This window comes from Oncorhynchus kisutch, linkage group LG23 (genome assembly GCF_002021735.2).
Source record: "Oncorhynchus kisutch isolate 150728-3 linkage group LG23, Okis_V2, whole genome shotgun sequence".
Classification (NCBI taxonomy): domain Eukaryota; kingdom Metazoa; phylum Chordata; class Actinopteri; order Salmoniformes; family Salmonidae; genus Oncorhynchus; species Oncorhynchus kisutch.
Genome location: NC_034196.2, coordinates 13,585,758 through 13,612,714, shown reverse-complemented (window position 1 = coordinate 13,612,714; position 26,957 = coordinate 13,585,758). Strand labels below are relative to the sequence as shown.

General features: G+C 43.6%; 1 protein-coding gene across 1 annotated transcript in view; it reads left to right on the top strand.

The window, feature by feature from the left end:
• Window positions 1-25,774, top strand: part of lrrc75bb (leucine rich repeat containing 75Bb) — a 52,485-nt gene extending 26,711 nt beyond the window's left edge. The window contains exon 4 of the mRNA XM_020458405.2: window positions 23,625-25,774. Coding sequence (XP_020313994.1) covers window positions 23,625-24,243 — 619 coding nt within the window. The 3' untranslated portion in view covers window positions 24,244-25,774. The remainder of the gene's footprint in view (window positions 1-23,624) is intronic.
• The last annotated feature ends 1,183 nt before the right edge of the window (window positions 25,775-26,957 follow it).

Below are 26,957 nucleotides of genomic sequence, written 5' to 3'. Positions count from 1 at the left end.
GAAAACATATACTGAATCGTTTGAAACCTTATCGTTTTAATACATAATCTCAGCAAAAAAAGACATGTCCCGTTGTCAGGACCCTGTCTTTCAAAGACAATTCTTTGAAAATACAAATAACTTCACAGATCTTCATTGTAAAGGGTTTGAACACTTTTTCCCATGCTTGTTCAATGAACCATAAACAATTAATGAACACCTTAGAAACTAAGAGCTTACAGACGGTAGGCAATTAAGGTCACAGTTATGAAAACTTAGGACACTAAAAGAGGCATTTCTACTGACTCTGAAAAACACCAAAAGAAAGATGCCCAGGGTCCCTGCTCATCTACGTGAACGTGCCTTAAGCATGCTGCAAGGAGGCATAAGGACTGCAGATGTGGCCAGGTCAATAAATTGCAATGTCTGTACTGTGAGACACATAAGACAGCACTACAGGGAGACAGGACAGACAGCCGATCGTCCTCGCAGTAGAAGACCACGTGTAACAACACCTGAAGGACAGGTACAGGATGGCAACAACAACTGCCCGAGTTACACCAGGAACGCACAATCCCTCCATCAGTGCCCAGACTGTCCGCAATAGGCTGAGAGAGGCTGGACTGAGGGCTTGTAGGCCTGTTGTAGGAAGGTCCTCAGACATCACCGGCAACAACGTCGCCTATGGGCGACGGATCTCAATCCCATTAAGTACGTCTGGGACCTGTTGGATCGGAGGGTGAGGGCTAGGGCCATTCCCTCCAGAAATGTCCGGGAACTTGCAGGTGCCTTGGTGGAAGAGTGGGGTAACATCTCACAGCAAGAACTGGCAAATCTGATGCAATCCATGAGGAGGAGTACTTAATGCAGCTGGTGGCCACACCAGATTCTGACTGTTACTTTTGATTTTAACCCCCCCTTTGTTCAGTGACACATTATTGAATTTCTGTTAGTCACATGTCTGTGGAACTTGTTCAGTCTCAGTTGTTGAATCTTGTTATGTTCATACAAATATTTACACGTGAAGTTTCCTGAAAATAAATGCAGTTGACAGTGAGAGGATGTTTCTTTTTTTGTTGAGTTTATTATGAGGCATGTCTTACCTTGCTTTCAAGTAACCGAGCCAAAGTCATACCATATCCGTGGACAATGATTTAATATCAACTTTTCTTTCATTGTCTTGTAGCCAAAGGCAGAATACTAGTCCTATTAGCAACAAGATGCTAGTTGTTGCATATTAGATCTCCCCTCTTTCAAAATGATATCTCTGTCACATGAAACCACTCACATGCACTGTGTTTTCCCGCTAATTGCATTATGGAACAAACATTGCAGTGTGCATCGCTGTGCTTAGCTATAATGTGAAGAAAGTATAGTTTAGCAACATTTTAAGGTAAACGTTCTGATCTGTTGCATCAGATTTGTTGCTTTTTAATATTTTATATGTAACCTAGGCCTACTGGTTGTATGAATTTGGGCACTATCGTCCCACAACTGTTCCAGAGTCTGTTTGGAATAGGCTATTTCTTTCTCGACAAACTGACCAATAGAATAGGTCGATTTTGTTCTATGGGGGATAGTAGATTGACATAGGCTAGTGATTTTGCTGTTCATTACTCATCTTCTTGGCTGGGGAAAAGGAATTGTGGAAAGGAATTCTAACATCTTCACAGTGTACATCAGAATTCGGTAAGAAGTATCGCACATCGTTGCATCCTCGACTTGTATGTCCTGTTCATATGAATTACCATAATCAAAATGTGATTTTTGTTATTCTGAGCACCGTGGATGAACGCCCTAATCAGGTTACGCACCAAATGCATATGGGTCTGGAAGATTTCTCAAGTTTGCGGTAAATGAAAATGCTGCTGGGCAAATATCCGGCGCCACATTTTTCTAACGGAAACCCTGCCGTCAACCCATTTCTATTCAAGTACATTTCCAGGCTTAATGAAACATCTCAGAAGACTTTGAAAGAGTTTGTGCTGTGAATATACTAGTAGCATTTAGAATTCATAATGGTTTCACTGTTTCAATGATAATAGGTATTTAACGATGTTTGATAATGGGTATACTTTACTTAAAGTGATGCTTTTCCTCAATTGATGTCTTTATGATTTTGAGTAATCCTTCCTCTGTTATCCTCTCTCTCACTCTCTCTCTCTCTCTCTGTTTCTCTCACGCTCCCTCTCTCTCGCTCCCTCTCAGGTTGGTCCTATTTTAAAATCCTTTTTCTCACATCGATTTTGTTCTATTTTTTCTTTCTTTTAAGAGTCCATTTTGTTCAACAGTTGCCTCACAGAGAGAACAGAGCAAGTATGCGGTCTGAGCTGGGGCTCTAGGGAAAACCTTCTGTCATAGAGAGAGGAGAAGAGAGATGAGGGAGAGAGCGAAGAGAGAGGAAGAGAAAGAAAGAGAGAGGGTGGGTGGGTGGGTGGGTGAGGGGGGGGGGGTGGGGGGGGCACTACAAGGTTACCCATTAGAACCCCTGTGTTTCTTTCATTCCTCCCACCTCGTCTTACAGTAAATAGGTTACAGCTATAGATCTGTTCTCTCATGTATAGGAAAGAAAATACTTATTACCTGTGCAGTAGCATGCTTTCCAGCCACAGAAAATGTCATTATTTTCACAGAAGAGAAGGAATAGAATCCATTGTATTCGTTTCAGAGCTCATGCATAAAATGTATTACTTCAGTCAGCTCAGTCCTAGAACACTGTGTAAGGTGCAGAGCCGTTTTGTCTTTTATTGTTTGGAATCGTGTCCCAGGAGAGTTGAACGTCTATTTGATTAGTGTCCGCAATAGCATGTTATAGTGTCCTCCTTATAATAAATGACTGAGTCCCCCTGAACATGTTTATAATCTTTTCTACATCTGTATTGGATTTCAAATTAATCAACTCCATATTCTTTAATACCCTGAAATTGCTCTTCCAGCACAATCGGAGGAGAATTCGCTCATATAGCAGATGTTATTTCATTACTTATCTTTACTTCCAGGCAATCACTGACGCCGTCATCTGAGGTCTTAATAACGGCATCCAATGATGAATCTAGCTCAGTAAAAATAGGAAGAACCCCTGCCTGCAGCCAATTTAGTAGATACCGTTAGACAACCTTCCCCATGTAGTAATAAATGCATTGCTAAGTACTAGCTGATGAGGGTTTGAAGTTATAAAGGAAGTCAGTGGAAATGAGTTAAATGCTCTATGCTGTGTGCGCATGCTCAGTAAATAAATACTACTTCTACTTCTAACCCAATTGATACTTCTTTTTTATCACTTTATATGGTACTACACTCGTACGAAACTCATCATTCAGAAGCATTATCAGCTGCATGGGCCAACGGTTATCCAAGCAGCTCAATAGAAAGCAGTATTAGCTTTAGGTGAATGGTTAAAAGAGTAAGATACTGGAGTTGAGTGCTTTTATGGCTGTCGTGCTGTTAGCAAATCAAATCAAATTGTATTGGTCACATACAGATGGTTAGCAAATGTTAATGTGAGTGTAGCGAAATGCTTGTGCTTCTAGTTCCGACAGTGCAGTAATGTCTAACAAGTAATCAAACAGTTCCCCAACAACTACCTAATACACACAAATCTAAAGGGATGGAATAAGAATATGTACATACAGTTAAAGTCGGAAGTTTACATACACTTCGGTTGGAGTCATTCAAACTCGTTTTTAACCGACTCCACAAGTTAACAAACTATATTTTTGGCAAGTCGGTTAGGACTTCTACTGTGTGCATGACACAAGTAATTTTTCCAACAATTGTTTACGGACAGATCATTTCACTTATAATTCACTGTGTCACAATTCCAGTGGGTCAGAAGTTTACATACACTAAGTTGACTGTGCCTTTAAACAGCATGGAAAATTCCAGAAAATTATGTCATAGCTTTAGAAGCTTCTGATAGGCTAATTGACATAATTTGAGTCAATTGGAGGTGTACCTGTGGATGTACCTCCAAAGATGACTTAAGGACAACAAAGTCAAGGTATTGGAGTGGTCATCACAAAACCCTGACCTCAATCCCATAGAAAATTTGTGGGCACAACTGAAAAGGCGTGTGCGAGCAAGGAGGCCAAACAACCTGACTCAGTTACACCAGCTCTGTCAGGAGGAATGGGCCACAATTCACCCAACTTATTGTGGGAAGCTTGTGGAAGGCTACTTGAAACGTTTGACCCAAGTTAACCTCTCTAGGGTAGGTGAGACGCTAACGTCCCACCAGGCCAACATCCGGTTAAACTACAGAGCGCTAACATTCTAAATACACCATTCGTTAGAGTAAACATTCTTGGAAATACATGTATCTCACATCATTTAAAAGATGAACGTCTTATTATTCCAGCCGCTGTGTCAGATTTCAAAAAGGCTTTACTGCGAAAGCAAACCATGCGATTTTCTGAGGACAGCACCCCACACACACAAGTATTACTAGCATTTTCCAACCAAGCATTAGCATCACGAAAGTCAGAAATAACAATAAAATAAATCTCTTACCTTTGAAGATCTTCCTCTGGTGGCAATGCCAAGTGTCCTAACTACACAGTGAATGTTCATTTTGTTTGATAACATCCATTTTTATAGATTTCCGTCTCATTCAACTTTGGACGAAGCGTTCGTGGTAATTACACACACTAAACAAACGTTTATCCAGTCATGGTTGGTTTCATTGCAATCCACCGGTTGTTATTAACACATCCATACTTGATGGTTCTTTCCCCGGGACGTATTGACCGAAACAAACCGATTTGAAGACACCAATCAATGACCTCATTGCGCACCAATGGTAGGACCGGTCTATCGTTGATTGACTGTATTTTGGCCCAATGACCACTGATCATCTTGAAATCTAGCTTGGAAGATAGCCAATGAGCTGGGGTAAACGGCAATATGTAATGGTTATACGTTCGAAGACCAGCCTTTGTTGTAAACTCTGGTGTAAAAGAAGTTCATTCGCCATTGCAAATCCTACTTGACGGAGCCACGAGTGTTATGCATAGCAGTACAGAGTCAATAGCATTTTCGGCAAGTTTATATATTTAAATTATGGCGAATAAATCAGGAAATGCTAAAACAAAGTCTAGGTATACAGATTTAACCCAAATTATAGAGGACATTTATAGAGAAAGCGAGACCGAGTTGCTTCAGGAAGATAAATCTTTCAGTTTTGCTACCGGTAATGGACGGAGTTCTGATTCCGTTATGGATTTATTGGATTTTCAACTGCTGTGGAAAGGCTACAAACTGTTTGTGGACAACTTCTACACAAGCCCTACCCTGTTACAGAGCAGAGGAAGCGTGATGTGTGGGCTTGTGGCACCATTCTGACCAACAGAGTGGGCTTTCCAAAAACAAAGGTGAACGACATGCCTAAGCGGGCTGAGCGGGGTACCATGTGATGGATTCGTGAAAATGGCCTGCTCTTTGTAAAGTGGATGGATACCAGAGAGGTGGTCATGTGCACAACTATCCACAAGTCCTTCAGTGGCGATCACGTCGTCAGGCGTGTGAAGGACGGTAGCGGGGCATGGACCACAAAAAAATTCCCCATTCCAGCTGCTGTGAAGGACTACAACAAGGGCATGGGAGGTGTGGACCTGTCAGATGCACTGATAGGATACTACAATGTTGTCCACAAGACCATGAAATGGTACAAGACATTTTTCTATAATTTCATTGATATTGCTGTGGTGAATGCCTTCATCCTCCAGAAGGAAATGTCCAAGAGCTGTGGACAGCCCCCCATCTCACAGCTAGCCTTCAGGGAGCTGCTCATCCAGGAGATTGCTAGCTACAGCAAGTCCACTGCAGCACCTTCTGTCCCCTCTACCTCTGTCCCTTCTGCTCCAACCAGTGGTGTTCACCTGCCCAGATTCATCTCTGCAGGCATGAATGTGCCTCAGGGCAAAAAGGGCACAGTAGGGAGACGTTGTTGTGCCCTTTGTCACAGGAAATGCCCCATCACCTGCATCACATGTTCAGTAAGCCTCTGCTTTACAGCAGAAAGAGACTGCTATGGGCCATGGCACCAGCAGCACAATATTGTGTAGAGGACTGAGGGTCTTGACAATATTGTAAATAGAAAATGTGTAAATAGTTACCCTTGATATTTGTTTATGTTTAATTATTATTATTTATTTATTTTTAATATATATTTTGGGGGGGGGTGTTAGAATAGCATTTATGTATTTTTATATAGTTCTTTCCTTCCAAATGTATCACTGTACCAATTCGGCCACTTGGGTACATTTGGGTACATTTGTGTGGGTGGGACACCTGGGTGACTTCATGCTCAATGTCATGTAGCTCGCTCATTTCTGAAGTTACCTGTATAAAACTTTGCCAAACTAATGTTGCCATCTTATGTTCTTCATTCAAATCATCCTCAGCATCCTATCTGTATGTTTGGCTGTTCTTGTACCTTTGAAAGAGGATGCGACAACAATAAAAAACAGAAAACGTATGTTTATTTCCTTGTATTTTCTTCAACAAGATCTATTGTGTTATATTCTCCTACATTCAATTCACATTTACACAAAATTCAGAGTGTTACCTTTCAAACGATACCAAGAATATGCATATCCTTGCTTCTGGGCCTGAGCTACATACAGGCAGTTAGATTAGGGAAAGTCTTTAGGCGGAAATTGAGAAGAAGGGGGAGTACCCCAAAGAAGTTAAACAATATAAAGGCAATGCTACCAAATACTAATTGAGTGTATGTAAACTTCTGACCCACTGGGAATGTGATGAAAGAAATAAAAGCTAAAATACATAATTCTCTCTACTATTATTTTGACATTTCAAATAAATAAAAATAAATAATAAATTTTTACTAGGATTAAATGTCAGGAATTGTGAAAAACTTTGGCTAAGGGTTATGTAAACTCCCGACTTCAACTGTATGAATATATGGATGACCGATGGCCAAGCGGCATAGGGTAAGTGCAATAGATGGTTTAAGGTACAATATATACATATGCGATGAGTAATGTTAGATATGTTAACATTATTAAAGTGGCACTGTTTAAAGTGACTAGTGATATATTTATTAAAGTGGCCAGTGATTTGAGTCTCTATCTAGGCAGCAGCCTCTCTGAGTTAGTGATTGCTGTTTAGCAGTCTGATGGCCTTGAGATAGAAGCTGTTTTTCAGTCTCTCGGTCCTAGCTTGAATGCACCTGTACTGACCTCGCACAGGTCTTATCAGCTGTGCATGTGGGTGAATATATCCACTCTGACTCCATCTGTCTGCTACACGTGAGGCTGTCCACCAAGGGCTCTGATATCTGACCCAGACACAGGCTACAGAATCAGACGACACGGCTACATATAGTACCAACCATTTGACAGCCTGTTCCTCACTGCTATCCCTAGCACACTGCTGGCACTCTTACCTTTGCACACACAAACCTTTGCACCCACACACCCACACATCTAGATACTTCCACATACACTCTGGCTGTGACATGAGGTAACAGGTTTATCCAAGGCAGGTGGAGTAGGTAGGATTTCAGTCAACTCAGCACGTGTCAAGCCCCGTTTGATTGACTGTCAATTTCACACTGATCCAAAGGTGTGAAACGACTTGATACAGTGCGAAGAAAAAGCTCCTGCCAAGGTTACTTTTGCACATCCCATGCAATGTAACTTCATCGGTCTTTCTTGCCTATTTTTGTCCCTTGAATTCACTCATACACTCACAAGGACATTGTAGTATGCTTTTCATTGGCTTGCTTGTTCAGCTAAGCATGCAGTATTGTATACAAGTTGACGTTGGTTTACTCCGGCAGTTCAGGTTAATTAGCTACCCTGCTCAGGAGCACAACAGCGTTCTGTCCTTCTATTGCTACCACTACCTGTTGTGTCGCTACCATTGTTCAGTGAGTCCAGTAGACTTGTGAGTCTAGGACAAAGTTGTTCATGATACTGAAGCACTTCTACTTCATTTATTTATTTACATCACTCATCTGCCTGTTTCCCCAGTGTCTTCTGTTTCAATGTGTTTAACCTATTTCCAGGGAGTCTCGGCAGGCATCCCCTGAGGTCTCTCTACAAAAAGGTCATGACAACTCTGACTCATCCCTCCTGACCCTTTAATAACCCGAGAGACATGCTCAAGGTGAGAAAAGGAGGTGAAATGAGTAAACAACATGTGGGAGGAAAATATACATCTAAATATAGACTTCCTTTTAGAGTCGAGTGAAATGCTTACTTAGAATGAAATAGAGGATGAAAAAGGGAAATGTCTTAGCAGGTAACAGAGTGGTATGTCATTGTAAGTACCTTATCTGTGAACATTGCCTCATGTTGTCCCTCCCCTACCCATTTGATTGGGTATAAAAGTCTCCTCCTCTCATAGATTAAGTAGTCGGTCTAGTTTCTTGTATACGCTAGGTAATCCAATCAATCTCTCATTGTTCTTTGCCAGCAACATACCGCCCTGCATCCCACTGCTGGCTTGCTTCTGAAGTTAAGCAGTTTTGGTCCCTGGATGAGAGACCAGATGCTACTGGAAGTGGTGTTGGAGGGCCAGTAGGAAGCACTCTTTCCTCTGGTCTAAAAAAAATGTCCCATTGCCCTGTGTAGGTTGCTGTCTTTTGGATGGGACGTTAAACAGGTGTTCTGACTCTCTATGGTCACTAAAAAGCCCATGGCACTTGTCGTAAGAGTAGGGGTGTTAACCCTGATGTCCTGGCTAAATTCCCAATCTGGCCTTCATACCATCATGGTCACCTAATCATCCCCAGTTTGTAGTTTCCCCTGTAACTATTCCCCAGGTGATTGCTGTAAATGAGAATGTTTTCTCAGTCAACTTACCTGGTAAAATAATAGTTTAAAAAATGTCTAGCCTCCACCTTGTAGAGAAACTTAAGGAGTCATCCATGGTCCTTATCCATAATGAATGGCACATTTCCCAATGAGCCCAGCATCGTAGGGCCTCTTTACACTACACTTCTTTGACGACACAAACTAAGTCCAGGAGAGATACTTGTGTAGTCTAAAGAGACGGATCTAGATTCAAATCTCTCTTGAAGAGATGTCGCCCACACTCGCCCACACTGGGAGTCATCTACACCACATACTCACCTCTGAGTGGTAGGGCTCTCCCACACCACATGTACCTGCAAGAATGACCTTGATTACCTACAGCATTTTTGCTCTGTTAGCCAAATTCTAAATTAGGATATCCACATTCTTTGTGGTTGTGATCCATTGATTATATCTGTGAAAACATATTGATCTGATATTAGAGCTTTTGATTTGGGCCTTGCATAGAAAAAAACATTGGGGATTACAGGAAAATATGGAGGGAAAGAAAACCTGAAGAATGAATCAAATAATATTTTTGTTGCTGCCTGGTCTGACGTTTACACAGAGCAAATCCCCATTGCCTCCCAACTACCATCAAGCACCACTGTGTCCCTTTGCAACACTGCACTTTAATGTTGGTTTCATAACCGGGCCTTGACATTGCAGACAGGGGCGCAGTCTTCGATGATTTAGTATTCAGTATTTTATCAGGATAAAGCAGCAGCTACTCTTCCTGGTGTCCAGTTACAGTTATGTAACGCAAACTCTTTTCCATGGAAACTGAAAACATGGCAAATAATACACTTCTGGAATAGTTTTAGTTTTTTCATACACTCTTAGATAAAAGGGTTCCAAAGGGGCTCTTTGGCTGTCCCCATTGGTTCCAGGTTGAACTCTTTTGGGTTCCATGTAGAACACTCTGTGGAAAGGGTTCTACATGGAACCCAAATGGGTTCTACCTGGAACCAGAAAATGGTTCTTCAAAGGGTTCTCCTATGAGGACAGCCAAACAACCCTTTTATGTTATAGATAGTGCAAGATTTTTCTAAGAGTGTAGAATACATGCGCACAGAAATATGTCTTAACACCTGTAAATCAAATCAAATCAAATGTTATTTGTCACATACACATGGTTAGCAGATGTTAATGCGAGTGTAGCGAAATGCTTGTGCTTCTAGTTCCGACAATGCAGTAATAACCAACGAGTAATCTAACCTAACAATTCCACAACTACTACCTTATACACACAAGTGTAAAGGGATAAAGAATATGTACATAAAGATATATGAATGAGTGATGGTACAGAATGGCATAGGCAAGATGCAGTAGATGGTATAGAGTACAGTATATACATATGAGATGAGTAATGTAGGGTATATAAACATAAAGTGGCATAGTTTAAAGTGGCTAGTGATACATGTATTACATAAAGATGGCAAGATGCAGTAGATGATCTAGAGTACAGTATATACATATACATATGAGATGAGTAATGTAGGGTATGTAAACATTATATTAAGTGGCATTGTTTAAAGTGGCTAGTGATACATTTTTACATCCATTTCCATCCATTTCTATTATTAAAGTGGCTGGAGTTGAGTCAGTATGTTGGCAGCAGCCACTCAATGTTAGTGGTGGCTGTTTAACAGTCTAATGTGTTTTTCAGTCTCTCGGTCCCTGCTTTGATGCACCTGTACTGACCTCACCTTCTGGATGATAGCGGGGCAGTGGCTTGGGTGGTTGTTGTCCTTGATGATCTTTATGGCCTTCCTGTGACATCGGTTGGTGTAGGTGTCCTGGAGGGCAGGTAGTTTGCCCCCGGTGATGCGTTGTGCAGATCTCACTACCCTCTGGAAAGCCTTACGGTTCTGGGCGGAGCAGTTGCCGTACCAGGCAGTGATACAGCCCGGCAGGATGCTCTCGATTGTGCATCTGTAGAAGTTTGTGAGTGCTTTTGGTGACAAGCCGAATTTCTTGAGGTGCTGCTGCGCCGTTCTTCACAACGCTGTCTGTGTGGGTGGACCAATTCAGTTTGTCCGTGTATGCCGAGGAACTTCACTTTACCACCCTCTCCACTACTGTCCCGTCAATGTGGATAGGGGGGTGCTCCCTCTGCTGTTTCCTGAGGTCCACAATCATCTCCTTTGTTTTGTTGACGTTGAGTGTGAGGTTATTTTTCTGACACCACACTTCGAGGGCCCTCACCTCCTCCATGTAGGCCGTCTCGTCGTTGTTGGTAGTCAAGCCTACCACTGTAGTGTCGTCCACAAACTTGATGATTGAGTTGGAGGGTACTATGGTATTAAATGCTGAGCTGTAGTCGATGAACAGCATTCTCACATAGGTATTCCTCTTGTCCAGATGGGTTAGAGCATTGTTCAGTGTGGTTGCGATTGCGATTGCGTCGTCTGTGGAACAAATTGGGGCGGTCAGCAAATTGGAGTGGGTCTAGGGTGTCAGGTAGGGTGGAGGTGATATGGTCCTTGACTAGTCTCTCAAAGCACTTCATGATGACGGAAGTGAGTGCTACGGGGCGGTAGTCATTTAGCTCAGTTACCTTAGCTTTCTTGGTAACAGGAACAATGGTGGCCCTCTTGAAGCATGTGGGAACAGCAGACTGGGATAAGGATTGATTGAATATGTCCGTAAACACACCAGCAAGCTGGTCTGCACATGCTCTGAGGACACGGCTGGGGATGACGTTTGGGCCTGCAGCCTTGCGAGGGTTAACACGTTTAAATGTTTTACTCACGTCGGCTGCAGTGAAGGAGAGCCCGCAGGTTTTGGTAGCGGGCCGTGTCAGTGGCACTGTATTGTCCTCAAAGCGAGCAAAAAAGTTATTTAGTCTGTCTGGGAGCAAGACATCCTGGTCCGCGACTGGGCTGGTTTTCTTTTTGTAATCCGTGATTGACTGTAGACCCTGCCACATACCTCTTGTGTCTGAGCCAATGAATTGTGACTCTACTTTGTCTCTATACTGACACTTAGCTTGTTTGATTGCCTTGCGGAGGGAATAGCTACACTGTTTGTATTCGGTCATGTTTCCGGTCACCTTGCCCTGGTTAAAAGCAGTGGTTTGCGCTTTCAGTTTCGCGCGAATGCTGCCATCAATCCACAGTTTCTGGTTTGGGAATGTTTTAAACGTTTCTGTGGGTGTAGCATCGCCGATGCACTTTCTAATGAACTCGCTCACCGAATCAGCGTATTCGTCAATGTTGTTGTTGGACGCAATGCAGAACATATCCCAATCCACGTGATCGAAGCAGTCTTGAAGCGTGGAATCAGATTGGTCGGACCAGCGTTGAACAGACCTGAGCGCGGGAGCTTCTTGTTTTAGTTTCTGTCTGTAGGCTGGAAGCAACAAAATGGAATCGTGGTCAGCTTTTCCGAAAGGAGGGCGGGGGAGGGCCTTATATGCGTCGTGGAAGTTAGAATAACAATGATCCAGGGTTTTGTAGCTCCAGATACTGAGTAAGCAACTGTCAATTATTCACTTTATTAATGATTCACTTTATACATTCAATGAAAAAAACAACCTTTGTGAACTTAGTACAGATACAGTAGATCCTATTAGGCAGGAGAGCAAGGGAAACAGCGAGTGTGGGAGAAAGGTTATTACAGTTTATAGTTCATGGCTTTGCTTTACCTTGAATTGTGTTATTGTACGTGTGTTCCTTCATGTTGTGTTCTGTTCCCTCACGTTGTTGTGTTGTGGTGCGTGTCGTTGCACACTGAGCTGAGCTGCCACTCCAGCCTATGTTAGGGGAACCCGGTGGCGTGCTGGTGTCAGGAGGGCCCATGAGAAGTGGCTGATTGGCGTATTAGTGGAGGGAAGGAGGCGTTGGTTGGCACTGATACAGTCTGCTCCTCCCCTCCCTCTGAGACCTCAGTGCCCTTCTCTGGGCTAATTAAAGCACCCTGGCATACACCTGTGGAGAAGCCTGGGGGTCTCATAGAGCTGGATCATGAAGGGTTGGTGGGAGGATAGGACTCCTTCAGAGGCTGTTGGAAGAGACTTACTTAGCGGTGGGTTTAGGGGTGAAAGCCTGTGTGTGTATGTTCATATGCGTGCCCAATCGGAATGATAGCTTGGCTCAAACCAAACATGTTGCTGAATGTTAGCTTCCAAGGCCCTGTGGCGAAGTTCTAAATCACTGCATGCACATCCATTTGTGCAACGGGCCCAGCAGCAGTACTAAAATGTTGTCAAATATTTTCACTCTGAAAAGCTTCTCTGTGGTGTCTCCTTTTAAAACCACCCAGGCCTGGGAATCTGTGCCCTATCTCGCCAATAGACATGACACAGACTGAAAGAAAGAACAACATACAGAACAACGAGAGAATTCCATACCTGGTTTGGTGTTGAAAGAATAGATTAGTTAGCAGAAAGCCCTGGTTCTCACAAGGCTCAGCCAACCTAGACCATCCATCATGTTTAATACAGATATCCAGACCATCCATCATGTTTAATACAGATATCCAGACCATCCATCATGTTTAATACAGATACCCAGACCATCCATCATGTTTAATACGGATACCCAGACCATCCATCATGTTTAATACAGATACCCATACCATTCATCATGTTTAATACAGATGCCCAGACCATCCATCATGTTTAATACAGATACCCAGACCATCCATCATGTTTAGTACAGATACCCAGACAATCCATCATGTTTAATACAGATACCCAGACCATCCATCATGTTTAATACGGATACCCAGACCATCCATAATGTTTAGTACGGATACCCAGACCATCCATAATGTTTAGTACAGATACCCAGACAATCCATCATGTATAATACAGATACCCAGACAATCCATCATGTATAATACAGATACCCAGACAATCCATCATGTATAATACAGATACCCAGACAATCCATCATGTATAATACAGATACCCAGACAATCCATCATGTATAATACAGATACCCAGACCATCCATCATGTTTAGTACAGATACCCAGACCATCCATCATGTATAATGGGGCGGCAGGGTAGCCTAGTGGTGTTGGACTAGTAACCAGAAGGTTGCAAGTTCAAATCCCCGAGCTGACAAGGTACAAATAAGTCATTCTGCCCCTGAACAGGCAGTTAACCCACTGTTCCTAGGCCATAATTGAAAATAAGAATTTGTTCTTAACTGACTTGCCTAGTTAAATAATACCCAGACCATCCATCATGTATAATACAGATACCCAGACCATCCATCATGTATAATACAGATACCCAGACCATCCATCATGTATAATACAGATACCCAGACCATCCATCATGTTTAGTACAGATACCCAGACCATCCATCATGTATAATGGGGCGGCAGGGTAGCCTAGTGGTGTTGGACTAGTAACCAGAAGGTTGCAAGTTCAAATCCCCGAGCTGACAAGGTACAAATAAGTCATTCTGCCCCTGAACAGGCAGTTAACCCACTGTTCCTAGGCCGTAATTGAAAATAAGAATTTGTTCTTAACTGACTTGCCTAGTTAAATAATACCCAGACCATCCATCATGTATAATACAGATACCCAGACCATCCATCATGTATAATACAGATACCCAGACCATCCATCATGTATAATACTGATACCCAGACCATCCATCATGTTTAATACAGATACCCAGACCATCCATCATGTTTAATACAGATACCCATATCCTGAATAAACAACTCAGGACCAAAGCGTTGATGAAGCAGACATTAATCCAGCTGGATCCACCGGGCCTCTGGGATAGCATCCACATCCAATATTTCTCAAGTGCCTTTATTTCATTCGGCTGACATGAGTCACGTGTGTCTTTGCATTGCTCAGCTGAAGTGTAACCGCCTGGAGGATTCTAATTAGTATTACCTAGTTAGACCCTCTTCCCAGTTCCCTGAGAGACTCACATAGTGCATATTATTTATGCCTGAGCACCTTTTCGAGCATATTGCTGGAGTGACCTGCTACGCTGGCAGGTAGCCTAACAGTTAAGAGTATTGGGCCAGTAACCAAAAGGTCACAGGTTTGAATCCCTGAGCTGACTAGGTGAAAAATCTGTCTGTGCCCTTGAACAAGGCACTTAACCCACATTTTTCCTGTAAGTCGCTCTGGATAAGAGTGTCTGGTAAATGACTAAGTCTGAGTTTCTGTAAGTCCACATCCATCACGGCAACTCCTTACATTTACCATATGAGACTGAGTCATCCCACCATTTAGAGTAGATTTGGATATTGAAGTGCACAAAAACTGGTCAGTAGGAATTAAGTTTATATCCACTGAAACACTATAACTTTACTCCCAGGCTCTCTATGCTGATTTATGGGGGTAGATGAAGGGGAATGTGTATTCTATGTGGTTGGACAGATTTCAAGATTCCCTCAACATTTGCATGTATCCCTCACCACCCACCCCCAGACGCTTTAGGTGTTGTGCGAAAAGTGTCTGGTAAAAGTTCACCACATTTCTTTCCAAATCAAGTTTTTAGTAGTGACAGAAATGTTCATCCCCCACCTTCCCATTTCAAGATAGGTTGTGTACCTTGAGAGAGTTAAGTCCTGCCAGGGCTTTCCCAGGGAGAAATAATTGGGAGGGACAAAGAAGGCCAATGCTTATGACCACTTACCTTCTGTCCACCAGGAGAGCAGCTACACTGAACATAGCCATTAGCCCCAATGGGTCTAAAATGACCCTGACAGACAGTAGTAGTGTGGTAGAGATTAAAGGAGAGGATGAGAAAGGGTGAAGGTAAAGAAATAAATCAATGAGTCCGCTAAGGTCTTTACTGGAGTTGCTATCACCACAGCCAGGAAGAGTTTTAAGTGACCAGAATGAACTCAACTACCAGAGTTCAAAAGCAACACTTACACAGTACACAAATACACATGCTAATCAACAGCCTGAATACAAATTTACATGAATGCTGATGTGCGCTGAAATAGGGAATAGGGGTTGCATGAAGAGAGCTCCTCTGGCTGAGACATGAGTTGACGTCATGCTATCTGTGCTGTCGCGGCCCGCTCTGTAAATCTCTGGATTTGTGGCGGCAGGTCTTGAAATGGATGTTGCCATAACTTACCCTGTATGATCTCAACCCAGAGCTGTTTAAACTGACACTAAATCACAGGTGATGGCCTCGCCCTATTTCACTGAATGGATTGTTTGTTCAGAGCTTTTGAAGCTGATAAAGATCTGTCTTTAGTTCTGGCCTACCGTCTCAGCTTTATACACCAGTGTTTGAGGATATTTTACCGTAGACTCTACAGCCCTATTCCTCAATAGATAACATAGATTGTCATATAATGAGAATGAGTGCCCATAGACATCCATATTAAAAAGAGGATTATTTCCTATAGGAAAGAACAGCTATGAAAGGCAATCAGCCAGAGCAGCTGTTAAATGTTAACCTGTTAAATGTAATATCAAAATGTATATTTCCACATAAATAGACATAACCAATCATTTTTTTATCATGAGAGGGCCGTAAACAATACCAAGTAATGCTTATACTGCCAGAAAGATTGAATTGCTGAGGTGTAGTCACTTTTGAGGACAGAAGCTCAAGAACACAGTACAAATATGAAAATGTGAAAATTGTATGATTTTTTTTCCCTATTAAACAAAATAGGGCTTAAAATTATTGAAGTGCTTTCGAGTTATATTTGATTATACTAATTGCTCAGAGAAAGACATTTGTTTCAGAAGTAATAAAAACACGGTGGGGTTCCACAAAATGTTAGTATTTGGTCCCATATTCCTAGCACGCAATGATTACATGAATGGCGTCTCTGTTATTGGTAATGGTGAGATGTTAGCATAAATACTTCTGAATAACAAACTGGCTTTATTTACAAACTAGTAACAATGTCTCACCGCATGGCCTTTTTCTCACTCATTTTCCGTTATTTGAAAACAAAATCATCTCCGAAATAATGTTATTTTTTAAACAAAGCGATTATTATTATTATTCATTTAGAATTATATAAAAGCCCATTGGATATTTTCACAGATTTATGATTAACCCTGTTGTAACTGCATTCAGAGGTGAAAGAAGGATTGGACCAAAGCGCAGCGTGGTAAGTGTTCATCTTTCTTTTAATGAAACTGAACACTTCAAAAACAAAACAACAAATTGAAAACCGAAACAGTTCTATCTGGTACAGACACACAAAGACTGAAAATAACCACCCACAAAACACAAAGGAAAACAGGCTACCTAAATATGGTTCTCAATCAGGGATAATGATAGACAGCTGCCTTCCCCCCCCCCCCAAAGGTGCGGACTCCGGCCTCAAAACCTGAACCTTTAGGGGAGGGTCTGGATGGGCATCTGTCCGCGGTGGCGGCTCTGGCGTGGGACGTGGACCCCACTTCACCACAGTTTTTGTCTGCCTCCTCAACCGCCCCCGTGGCCTCTTATGAGCGGCGACCCTCGCCGCCGACCTCGGACTGGTGACTCTCGCCACGGGTCCCGAATGGACAGGAGATTCCGGCAGCGCCGGACAGGTGGGAGACTCCGGCAGCTCCGGAATGAAGGACGGCTCTGGCGGCTCCTGGCTGACTGACGGCTCTGGCAGCTCCTGGCTGGCTGACGGCTCTGGAGGCTCCTGGCTGGCTGACGGCTCTGGAGGCTCCTGGCTGGCTGACGGCTCTGGAGGATCCTGGCTGGCTGACGGCTCTGGAGGATCCTGGCTGGCTGACGGCTCTGGAGGCTCCTGCCTGGCTGACGGCTCTGGAGGCTCCTGGCTGGCTGACGGCTCTGGCGGCTCCTGGCTGACTGACGGCTCTTGCGGCTCCTGGCTGGCTGGCGGCTCCTGGCTGGCGGTTCCTGGCTGGCTGGCGGCTCCTGGCGGCTCCTAGCTGACTGGCGGCTCTGGCGGCTCCTGGCTGACAAGCGACTCCTGGCTGACTGGCGGCTCTGGCGGCTCCTGGCTGACTGGCGGCTCAGGACAGACGGGAGACTCTGGCGGCTCAGGACAGACGGAAGGCTCTGGCAGCGCTGGGCAGGAGGAAGGCTCTGGCAGCGCTGGGCAGGCGAGAGCACCTGTTGGGAGGAAACGGAGAGACAGCCTGGTGCAGGGGGCTGCCACCGGAGGGCTGGTGCGTGGAGGTGGCACTGGATAGACCGGACAGTGCAGGCGCACTGGAGCTCTTGAGCACTGAGCCTGTCCAACCTTACCTGGTTGAATGCTCCCCGTAGCCCGGCCAGTGTGGCGAGGTGGAATGGCGAACCGGGGACACCATGTGTAAGGCTGGTGCCATGTTTCTTTTAATGAAACTGAACACTTCAAAAACAAAACAACAAATTGAAAACCGAAACAGTTCTATCTGGTACAGACACACAAAGACTGAAAATAACCACCCACAAAACACAAAGGAAAACAGGCTACCTAAATATGGTTCTCAATCAGGGACAACGATAGACAGCTGCCTCTGATTGAGAACCATATCAGGCCAAACACAGAAATAGAAAATATAGAAAAACTAACACAGACTGCCCACCCCAACTCACGCCCTGACCATGCTAAATAAAGACAAAACAAAGGAATAAAGGTCAGAACGTGACACTTGTTATTAGCAGGACAATATATCATGGCTCCCGAGTGGCGCACAATGGTTTTGCCTTGCAGTTCTCCATCTGTATCCACTGAAAGCACGCGAGGTTCAAGGCACAAGGGCAGGGGGCACGGGATGGGCACAGAAGACAGACCTAGCCCATGGGGAATGGAGGGGGAGGGAGGGTGGACCCCCACCCGCCACCCTGGTAGCACAGAGCAGCACTTTATGGGGCATTGCACTAATAATGGCACTGACTAGGGAAACATTCCGGCTGTGCTTAGTGCCAGCCTGCACATTCAAACTAAAACAATGTAACAAATAATGGCATCTTTATGCTTTTTTTTTGCTTTTAATAGCCATTATGGGCTATTAGCAGGACAATATACCTTTACCAGCACCTCTCTGTATTTTGATACTTTGCACCGGAGTGGAGCCCCCGTCACCACATCGCAATGCAAAATGTGTTGCTACAGATAACCGTGCCTTCAACTATTTTAGCATTGTTTTGCGCTGCTGGTCTTGATAAATCAATGAGATTTTTATTTTCACTGAATCTCTGTTTGAATATTGGTTATACTACAATTATAAAATTAGGGTGTATAAATGTTATGCTCTTAGTGCAACCTTTACTTAACTAGGCAAGTCAGTTAAGAACAAATTCTTATTTACAAGGACAGCCTAGTCCTTCCTCTGCATCACGGAATTGAACCCCGGCCTCCCACATGCCCGCACAACACAGAGATTCTTTAGCTAAATAGCCAAGTACTGTAGCCTACTCCCGACTGTCACGTTATACAGCGCCATATTTTCCGATCTATCCTAATGGAAACCCAGAGGGTTAGAAACACCATAATTTGAATCAAATTAATGAAGCAAAACTTCTTTAAATCAGTCCCATATACTATGTTCTTACAAAAAAAGGTTTTAAATTATCTAGTACAGCCACTATTGAAGTGGCTGCTGCCAGCACACTGACTCAACTCCAGCCACTTTAATAATGGGAATTGATGGAAATTGATGTAAAATATATCACTAGCCACTTTAAACAATGCTACTTAATATAATGTTTACATACCCTACATTATTCATCTCATATGTATATGTATATGTATATACTGTACTCTATATCATCTACTGCATCTTTATGTAATACATGTATCACTAGCCACTTTAAACTATGCCACTTTGTTTACATACCCTACATTACTCATCTCATATGTATATACTGTACTCGATACAATCTATTGCATCTTGCCTATGCCATTCTGTACCATCACTCATTCATATCTTTATGTACATATTCTTTATCCCTTTACACTTGTGTGTATAAGGTAGTAGTTTTGGAATTGTTAGGTTAGATTACTTGTTGGTTATTACTGCATTGTCGGAACAAGAAGCACAAGCATTTCGCTACACTCGCATTAACATCTGCTAACCATGAGTATGTGACAAATAAATTGGATTTGATTTGAAGGCTATCAAATGCTTCTCAAAGATGCCCTCTGGTGGTGAAACTAGCACTAACTAGCATTAATGTTACCAGTAGTTGGCACTTAAATAATGTGCCATAGAATTCTGCGGCACCATGCAAGCTGTGCCGCAGTACGCTGCTATTTTTCAAGGACGAACCACTGTAGTACATCCTACCAGCGAACTGCATAAATGTTGGTTTTGTTTCAGATTATGTTGTGCCCAATAGAAATGAATCGTAAATAATGTATTGTGTAATTATGTAGTCACTTTTATTGTAAATAAGAATATAATATGTTTCTAAACACTGCTACATTAATGTGAATGCTACCATGATTATGGATAATCCTCAATGAATCGTGAATAAGGATGAGTGAGAAGAGGGTCAAAGATCATACCCCCAAGACATGCTAACATCTCACCATCTCTCGCCATTCAAATGGCTGATGACTCTATATAATTTTAGCTTTAAGCACAAAGGGATTTCATCCCACTGTGACCAAGAGAAAGTGGTCTTGTTTCAATTTGACAAAATTATTTGGTAGTTCTTCATGTTGTGAGCTCTAAATCCATCTGAGAACATTACAACGAGATGAGACCACTTTATCTGTAATCGCTAGGCTCCTTTTCATATGCAGTATTGCAAGCGGAGCTGCAAGGTTCACAGCCAGAGGAAATCGATCATTTGTCTGGCTATGCCAGAAAATGTGACGTGTCGCTCCCTATGTAAATGAGGTGTCAGATTTTACATACTGCATCTCAGCTGAAAGCGGAGAGCGGCATGAGATGAGGGACAACCAGAGCTTTCACGGAGTTCACAGCAATTGATGTTGCGCCGTTCACAGAGAGCTCTGTACACAAAAATGTTGTCCGGAACCGGTTCAGAACTGCTCAAAGTCCCCTAAATAAGGGACCAGCTAATATCTTTACGAAGGGTACTCCATTGTCATTTAGGTTCCTGTGCTGCATAATCAAATCCCTTTTGCTGGAGTGGATAGATGGATATCCCTCGCTCATTTGCTCTTAAATGAGACCTAATACAGGAAAAGCTCAGTGTTCTTGAGATGCATCATCTTGCTTATTATGCAGACAGAATCTGGCTGCCTTTGAAGTCCTGTTGTTTATGTTGTAGAAACTTGCAGGTCCAAGTAAAATGATACTGCTGGCCACAGGCAAAGTGGGTGTGGGGAACTGGCAAAGTGGGTGCATTAAATTAGAACAAGAGAGACATTTGTAGTTATTTTATCTTTTCATGGTAACGGGCAGTGAGAAAGGTTGGTTGTGCCCATAAGTCTGAACCAAGCGGAGCCCTAGGCCTGTGGGTGGCATTCTGCCCACCTTGCTAGGAGGCAGTGGATTTGGATGGCGGTCTGAGACCGTCTCTGCTTCTCAGCCTCATTAAAACAATAGTACAGAGAATATTGCCCTACACCACCCACACGCCCCGTCGCAGTCGAACTGGAACAGGCTCTTTCTTTCCTTCTTTATTTATCTCTCTCTCTCACTCTTTCGCTGTCTCGCTCTTTCTCTGTACTCTCTTTTTCTCTCTTCCTATCCCCCCTTCGCTCTACTCCCCCTTCTCTCTTTCCTATCTCTTTCCGCCCACACAATGAGGAGAGAAAGCAGGCTGCTCCAGCAGGAACTGGGAAATACCCACATCCTCTGAGCCCTCAAGCTGCCAAAATACAGAACAACACAAAACGAAAGTTGATGCATGGCTCTGTTGGCTCAGAAAGTGTAGCCTACATCTTGCAGATCTTGCACAAAGCAAAAGCCCCAGAGCAACTCTGCTGAGTAGAGCTAGGGAGAGACAGATGGGGCTCCCTGGCATTTAGAGGGGAGAGTGAAGGAGCAACCAGTCAATGCCAATGACGTTAATTACCATATAGAGGTGGTGCAGAGTACACCTTATATTTCTGTGGGGAAATCAGCTTGCCATTCTAATCCTTAGGGGTTGTTAGAGAGAAAAGGGTAGCAAGATAAAAATAGATCTTACAACATACAGAGCAAAATAACCTGAAACAGCCCAGACAGGGATTGCAGAGGAAGGGAGAGCGGGATGGATGGTGATCGAGGGAAGGAGGGAAAGCGAGAGTAGGAAGTAGAGAGAGGGAGTTGAATTATAGCCCACTCGAGGAATCAATAACTTCACAAATCTGAGCTCCAGTTAGCTGCTGCAGGCCTTTCCCTGGCTGCTCCAGAGCAGAGAGGCTGACAGATGTGAGGACCACAGGCAGCCCATTTATGAAGCTCCTGCTCCCACACAACCTAGGAGCAGGAGGGGAGAGGAGAGGAGGTTCAAATCCCAGGCAAGCAGGACTGACTAAGAGGAGATGGGGTTCAAACCCCAGGCAAACAGGACTGACTAAGAGGAGAGGGGGTTCAAACCCCAGGCAAGCAGGACTGACTAAGAGGAGAGGGGGTTCAAACCCCAGGCAAACAGGACTGACTAAGAGGAGAGGGGGTTCAAACCCCCAAGCAAACAGGACTGACTAAGAGGAGATGGGGTTCAAACCCCAGGCAAACAGGACTGACTAAGAGGAGAGGGGGTTCAAACCCCCAGGCAAGCAGGACTGACTAAGAGGAGAGAAGGGCTAATGTATACACGTCTGGAGTGTAACCTAGTACATCCTCCCAGCGAACTACACAAATGCTGTGTGTGTATGTAAATCTCTCTCCATTCCCACATTGTCATTGTCAATTGTTTTAAAGACTTCCTCCCCCTGACTTCCTCCTACTGTAATGTCCTACTGGAGGCTAGAGAAAGGAGCTCAACCCTCTCCCCAAATCCATAAAATATTCTTCCATGGCACATCTAGAGTCCTGCACTCCAGTGCCACCTCCGCACGGTACAGCTGGCTCTGAGCTTTCAAATGAATTTTTAATCAGACTATGGCAGGGAGCAGGTTTTTGTTTAGTGCTTCTATTCTGCCTAGTCTCAGAGCTAGTGAGGGATGTGATTATTCACCATGACAGTGTCAAAGGTCCAGTATTACCACACTTGGAACTCTCCATATACTTGGAACTCTCCATACACTTGGAACTCTCCATACACTTGGAACTCTCCATACACTTGGAACTCTCCATACACTTGGAACTCTCCATACACTTGGAACTCTCCATACACTTGGAACACTCCATACACTTTTATTTTTTATTTCACTAGTCCAGTCATTTGAAGATTGGTATGATCATTAAATGCCATATTCTTAATTTGCCATCACCACAGATCCCATCCTCTTTTAAAACCGTTTGCTCTTCTACTATATGCAGAGAAAGAGTTGAGTAAATCATGTTCTCGGTAGTGTCAGTTTGATGCCTCTTTGCCCACTGACAGCTGTGGAAAAGGGACAGTATAGCCAATGTCAGCCATGCCCTGTGGAAAGGGCATGGCTGTTCTGAAGGAAGAAGGGAGGGAGAGAGAAACACACACGAAGATATGACATTCACCAAAAACACTTCTCAAAACAATTCTCCCAGTTCCCTTATAATCTGTTTTTACTGCCTGGTTGCAGTGGGACCTCTGATCCCATGTCAAGTTAAACAACATCCATAGTCCCCCATAACAGGGCTCTCTGTACATCAATAAAGACAGGATCATTAAGTTAAGATCATTTGTTTTTGCACGCTAGAGGATACCTAACTGCCAATATAGGATGCTTGGTCTCAGCTTTGTTATCATGTATACTAAATGGCTATTCTATGCTCTAGAGTCTGAGAACCAAAACAACTTGCAAACAATATTGGCTTTTCAATTCTATTCTCTGTGTAGTTTCTAACAGTCTCTGGTCTTTCCTTTCACAGTCTTAAAACCACACTGAAGAAGAAACTGACCAACGATGTGGTCAACCTGTCTGGCATCCCTCTGTCTGGCCGAGACATCCACCGGGTGGCCTTCTACCTTCGAAGTAACTGTGACTCTGTGTCGGCCGTGGACCTCAGCTTCACCGAGCTGCAGGATGAGAGCCTGCGCCTGCTGCTACCCCACCTGGGCTCCATGCCCAAACTCACCACCCTGGCCATCAACGGCAACCGTCTGACGGTGGGCGTGCTGAAGGACCTGACGGAGATGGTGAAGAACCCCCTGCAGTTCCCCAGCCTGGCCTGGGTGGACCTGGGCAACAACGTGGACATCTTCACCGTGCCACAGCCTCTCCTAGTGGCCCTGCGCAGACGCTTCGGCCTCCGGAGTAGCCTGCCCACAATCTATGAGTACAGTGAGGTGCAGGCCTATAGTAGTTATACCCTGGAGACCTCTATTGAAGAACACAGCCTGTATGAAGAGGAGGAGGGGGGAAAGAGGGAGGAGGAGGAAGGAGAAGAGGATGAGGATAAGCTGGAGCTGGAGGCGTGGGGTGTTGGGGAGAAGCTTGGGGGGAAGGTTGTATCCACGAATGTGGCTCTGCACTACTGTGAGAGGTGAATGGTCAGAGCCAGCATTGTGTATTGACAAATCTTTGTACCCTACTGTACCCTCACCTTGCCCTGAGTGCTGCCTCCTGTGTCAGCATGCGTCATCATGACAGGAGAAGCTGGGGGTCACCAATTTCATAAAACACCCACTAGGAGAAAACACTGTGTTGTGTTGTCTCTTTGTATGTTCCGATTGCAGAGAGCTAAAGACAGTTTCAGGAAAATGTACAGTTCTTTTGTTGGTACAGACATTGTTACCCTAGGAACTGCAGTGACGTTGTTACTGTGTTGTCCTCCGAATGTCATTATTTATGAGCAAAGGAATCTTAAACAACAGGAACAAGACAGATTAGATTTCACCGGACTGTTTTGGCTTTCTAATGTCAAGTACTTTTTTTTTCTTATGTATTTGAGGTACTTTCATGTAGCACATGCAGACTGGATCACACAGTGGGAGGGTTTGTTTGCATAAGTATGCTGCTGTGTTTTATTGCACAACACACAACATTGACTAAACGCTGATTTCAGAACAGATGGTTTTAATTCACCAGAATCCCATTCATCAAAGAAGAGTTTTTATTTTCCAAGTAGAGCAGCCCCGATGAGGCTGTGAACCTCTGAGTGAGCCTCAGCCGGCGAGTTCTGGGTCGGGCTGCCCTGGGCTGGGAGCTGGGGAGAGGACACACAGTCTGTCTGGGAGGGTTTGGGCAGCTGATGAACTGATTGCCTCCTCTGTCAGGTCGTGTTAGTGGTGACCAGAGACAGATGCTGAGGAGATTAACCATTTTTCTCAAAGCAAAACGGAATGATCTCTCGAGTGCATCGTCCACCGTTGGTTATACGGAAGATTATATTTATGAATCGTACCATAAATAAATAAGATGTGCCCTACTTGTTCAAATGAAAGGCAAAAATATTGAGATAATGAATTAATTCGTTTTTTCTTTCCTCTGTACTGCTGTTTGCACACATAAATGGACAGAATTGTGAATATGAGGATCAGAAGAAGCATGTTACAGGTGTCCATCACCTGTTCTCTTTAGATGTTCTGTTCAGTGTTTATTTTGAGCATTATTTTGTATCTTTTTTTTAAACTGACATGACTGTTTACTGCAGCTCAACAATAGTCTGCAGAGATAACGTTTTAAATAAATTATTTATAGTGTGTGTGTACTTGTTTGTACACTCATGTGGTTGTCTATGTCTGTCTGTGTGCACAGTTGTGTGGGTGTGGATGTATGTGTTTGTGAGTGCTCTGGACATACCTGGTGTCCTCTAGAAACGGTTGTTTACTCGTTCGCACTTTAAATACAAGTACAAGTCAATGCCTGTTTAGACTGGCTCTATCCAGTCACAACTCTCTAAATGAATGTCCACTAGAATGGATTGATCTTCATCCAAACCGCTAGAGTCACTATGGCTTCCAACATACTGCATTTGTCTCTGCTTCCCACCTCAGTCTACTCTACAGTAACATATTATAGAATACATGTTATGACTGTCCTTGTTTACTGTAACAAAATAAATACATGTCACAGTTCCATGCATGTGGTCATTGTTGTTGTTTGTTGTTGAACTGTATAAACTGACGTCATCTCCCACCAGGCAAGAACATAGACCAAGAAGTTGAACATCTTCTGTGCATAGGGCAGTGGCGACCTCACCTTTTTTTAAATCGGGGGGGCTTGCCTGTTTTGCATGTTATTTTGGCATTAATACGTGTCACATATCAGTTTGCAAAAAATGTCATTTTTGGGGGGGGGGGGGGATCTTTGAGTTAATAAAGCCACATGCAAACAGGCAGCTCCAAATGCACAAAAAAAAAGCCTAGCTCAGTGCTTTCTGTTGTGGTGGGGCTGGCCAGCAGAAAATAGGAGCATTGCACTATGATTGGCTCAGCATTGCACCGTGATTAGCTCAGTGTTCTGTCACTCATGGGGACACTACATTACCCCCCCCCCCCCTCCCCTTTAGTAAGAGTAGACATAAAGAATGTGAGCCCTTTGGGTGCTGCCATAGAGTTACATTGGAAGTGCCCTTCCGAGAAGGCTTAAGGTCATTGGCCACAAATAAAATCACGTTTTATTTGTGGCCAATGACCTTGAGCCTTCTTGGAAGGGCACTTCCAAATCATGGACAGTAGCTTTGATTGGGCTGAACATCATACTTTCAAAATCTTAGCTAGCCATCATCATCATAAACCAAGTAGACAATCTACTGGCAAATCCTTTTTAATCCTTGTCATGTGAAGATAAATAATGAAGATAAATGATAGATAATACATATCAGCCATTGGACATAAACAACAAGTTGGATATCGCAAATTCAACAATGAGTTGTTTGGAAGGAATCGGTGATAGTGGCTAACTGCAAGCATTGCAACTGGGAGGCCAGACTGGAAAAATCTGTTTTTAACGGTCATCCAACTAGCAATTGTAAACTTTTTTTTGATGACTAAACTTGCTGACAAAGGACACAAGGTGAGTCCAAAAATGTCTTATATGCTGCTGCATAAATGATGTTATATGCCAGGGAGATATGGTTAGCTATATCAGCTATGTTTTTTTAAAAGGCAGTAAACGAGGCTGAATGAATTGTTTCGCTGCCAGACAAGGCTCCACTGATAGCCAGGTGTAACGGTGGTAAAGATTCACTGTATTGTGCTGGAAAGAAAGCTCTGCTGTTGGGACAGCTTTATTTAGGCCCTAACAGTTTGTGGGCACC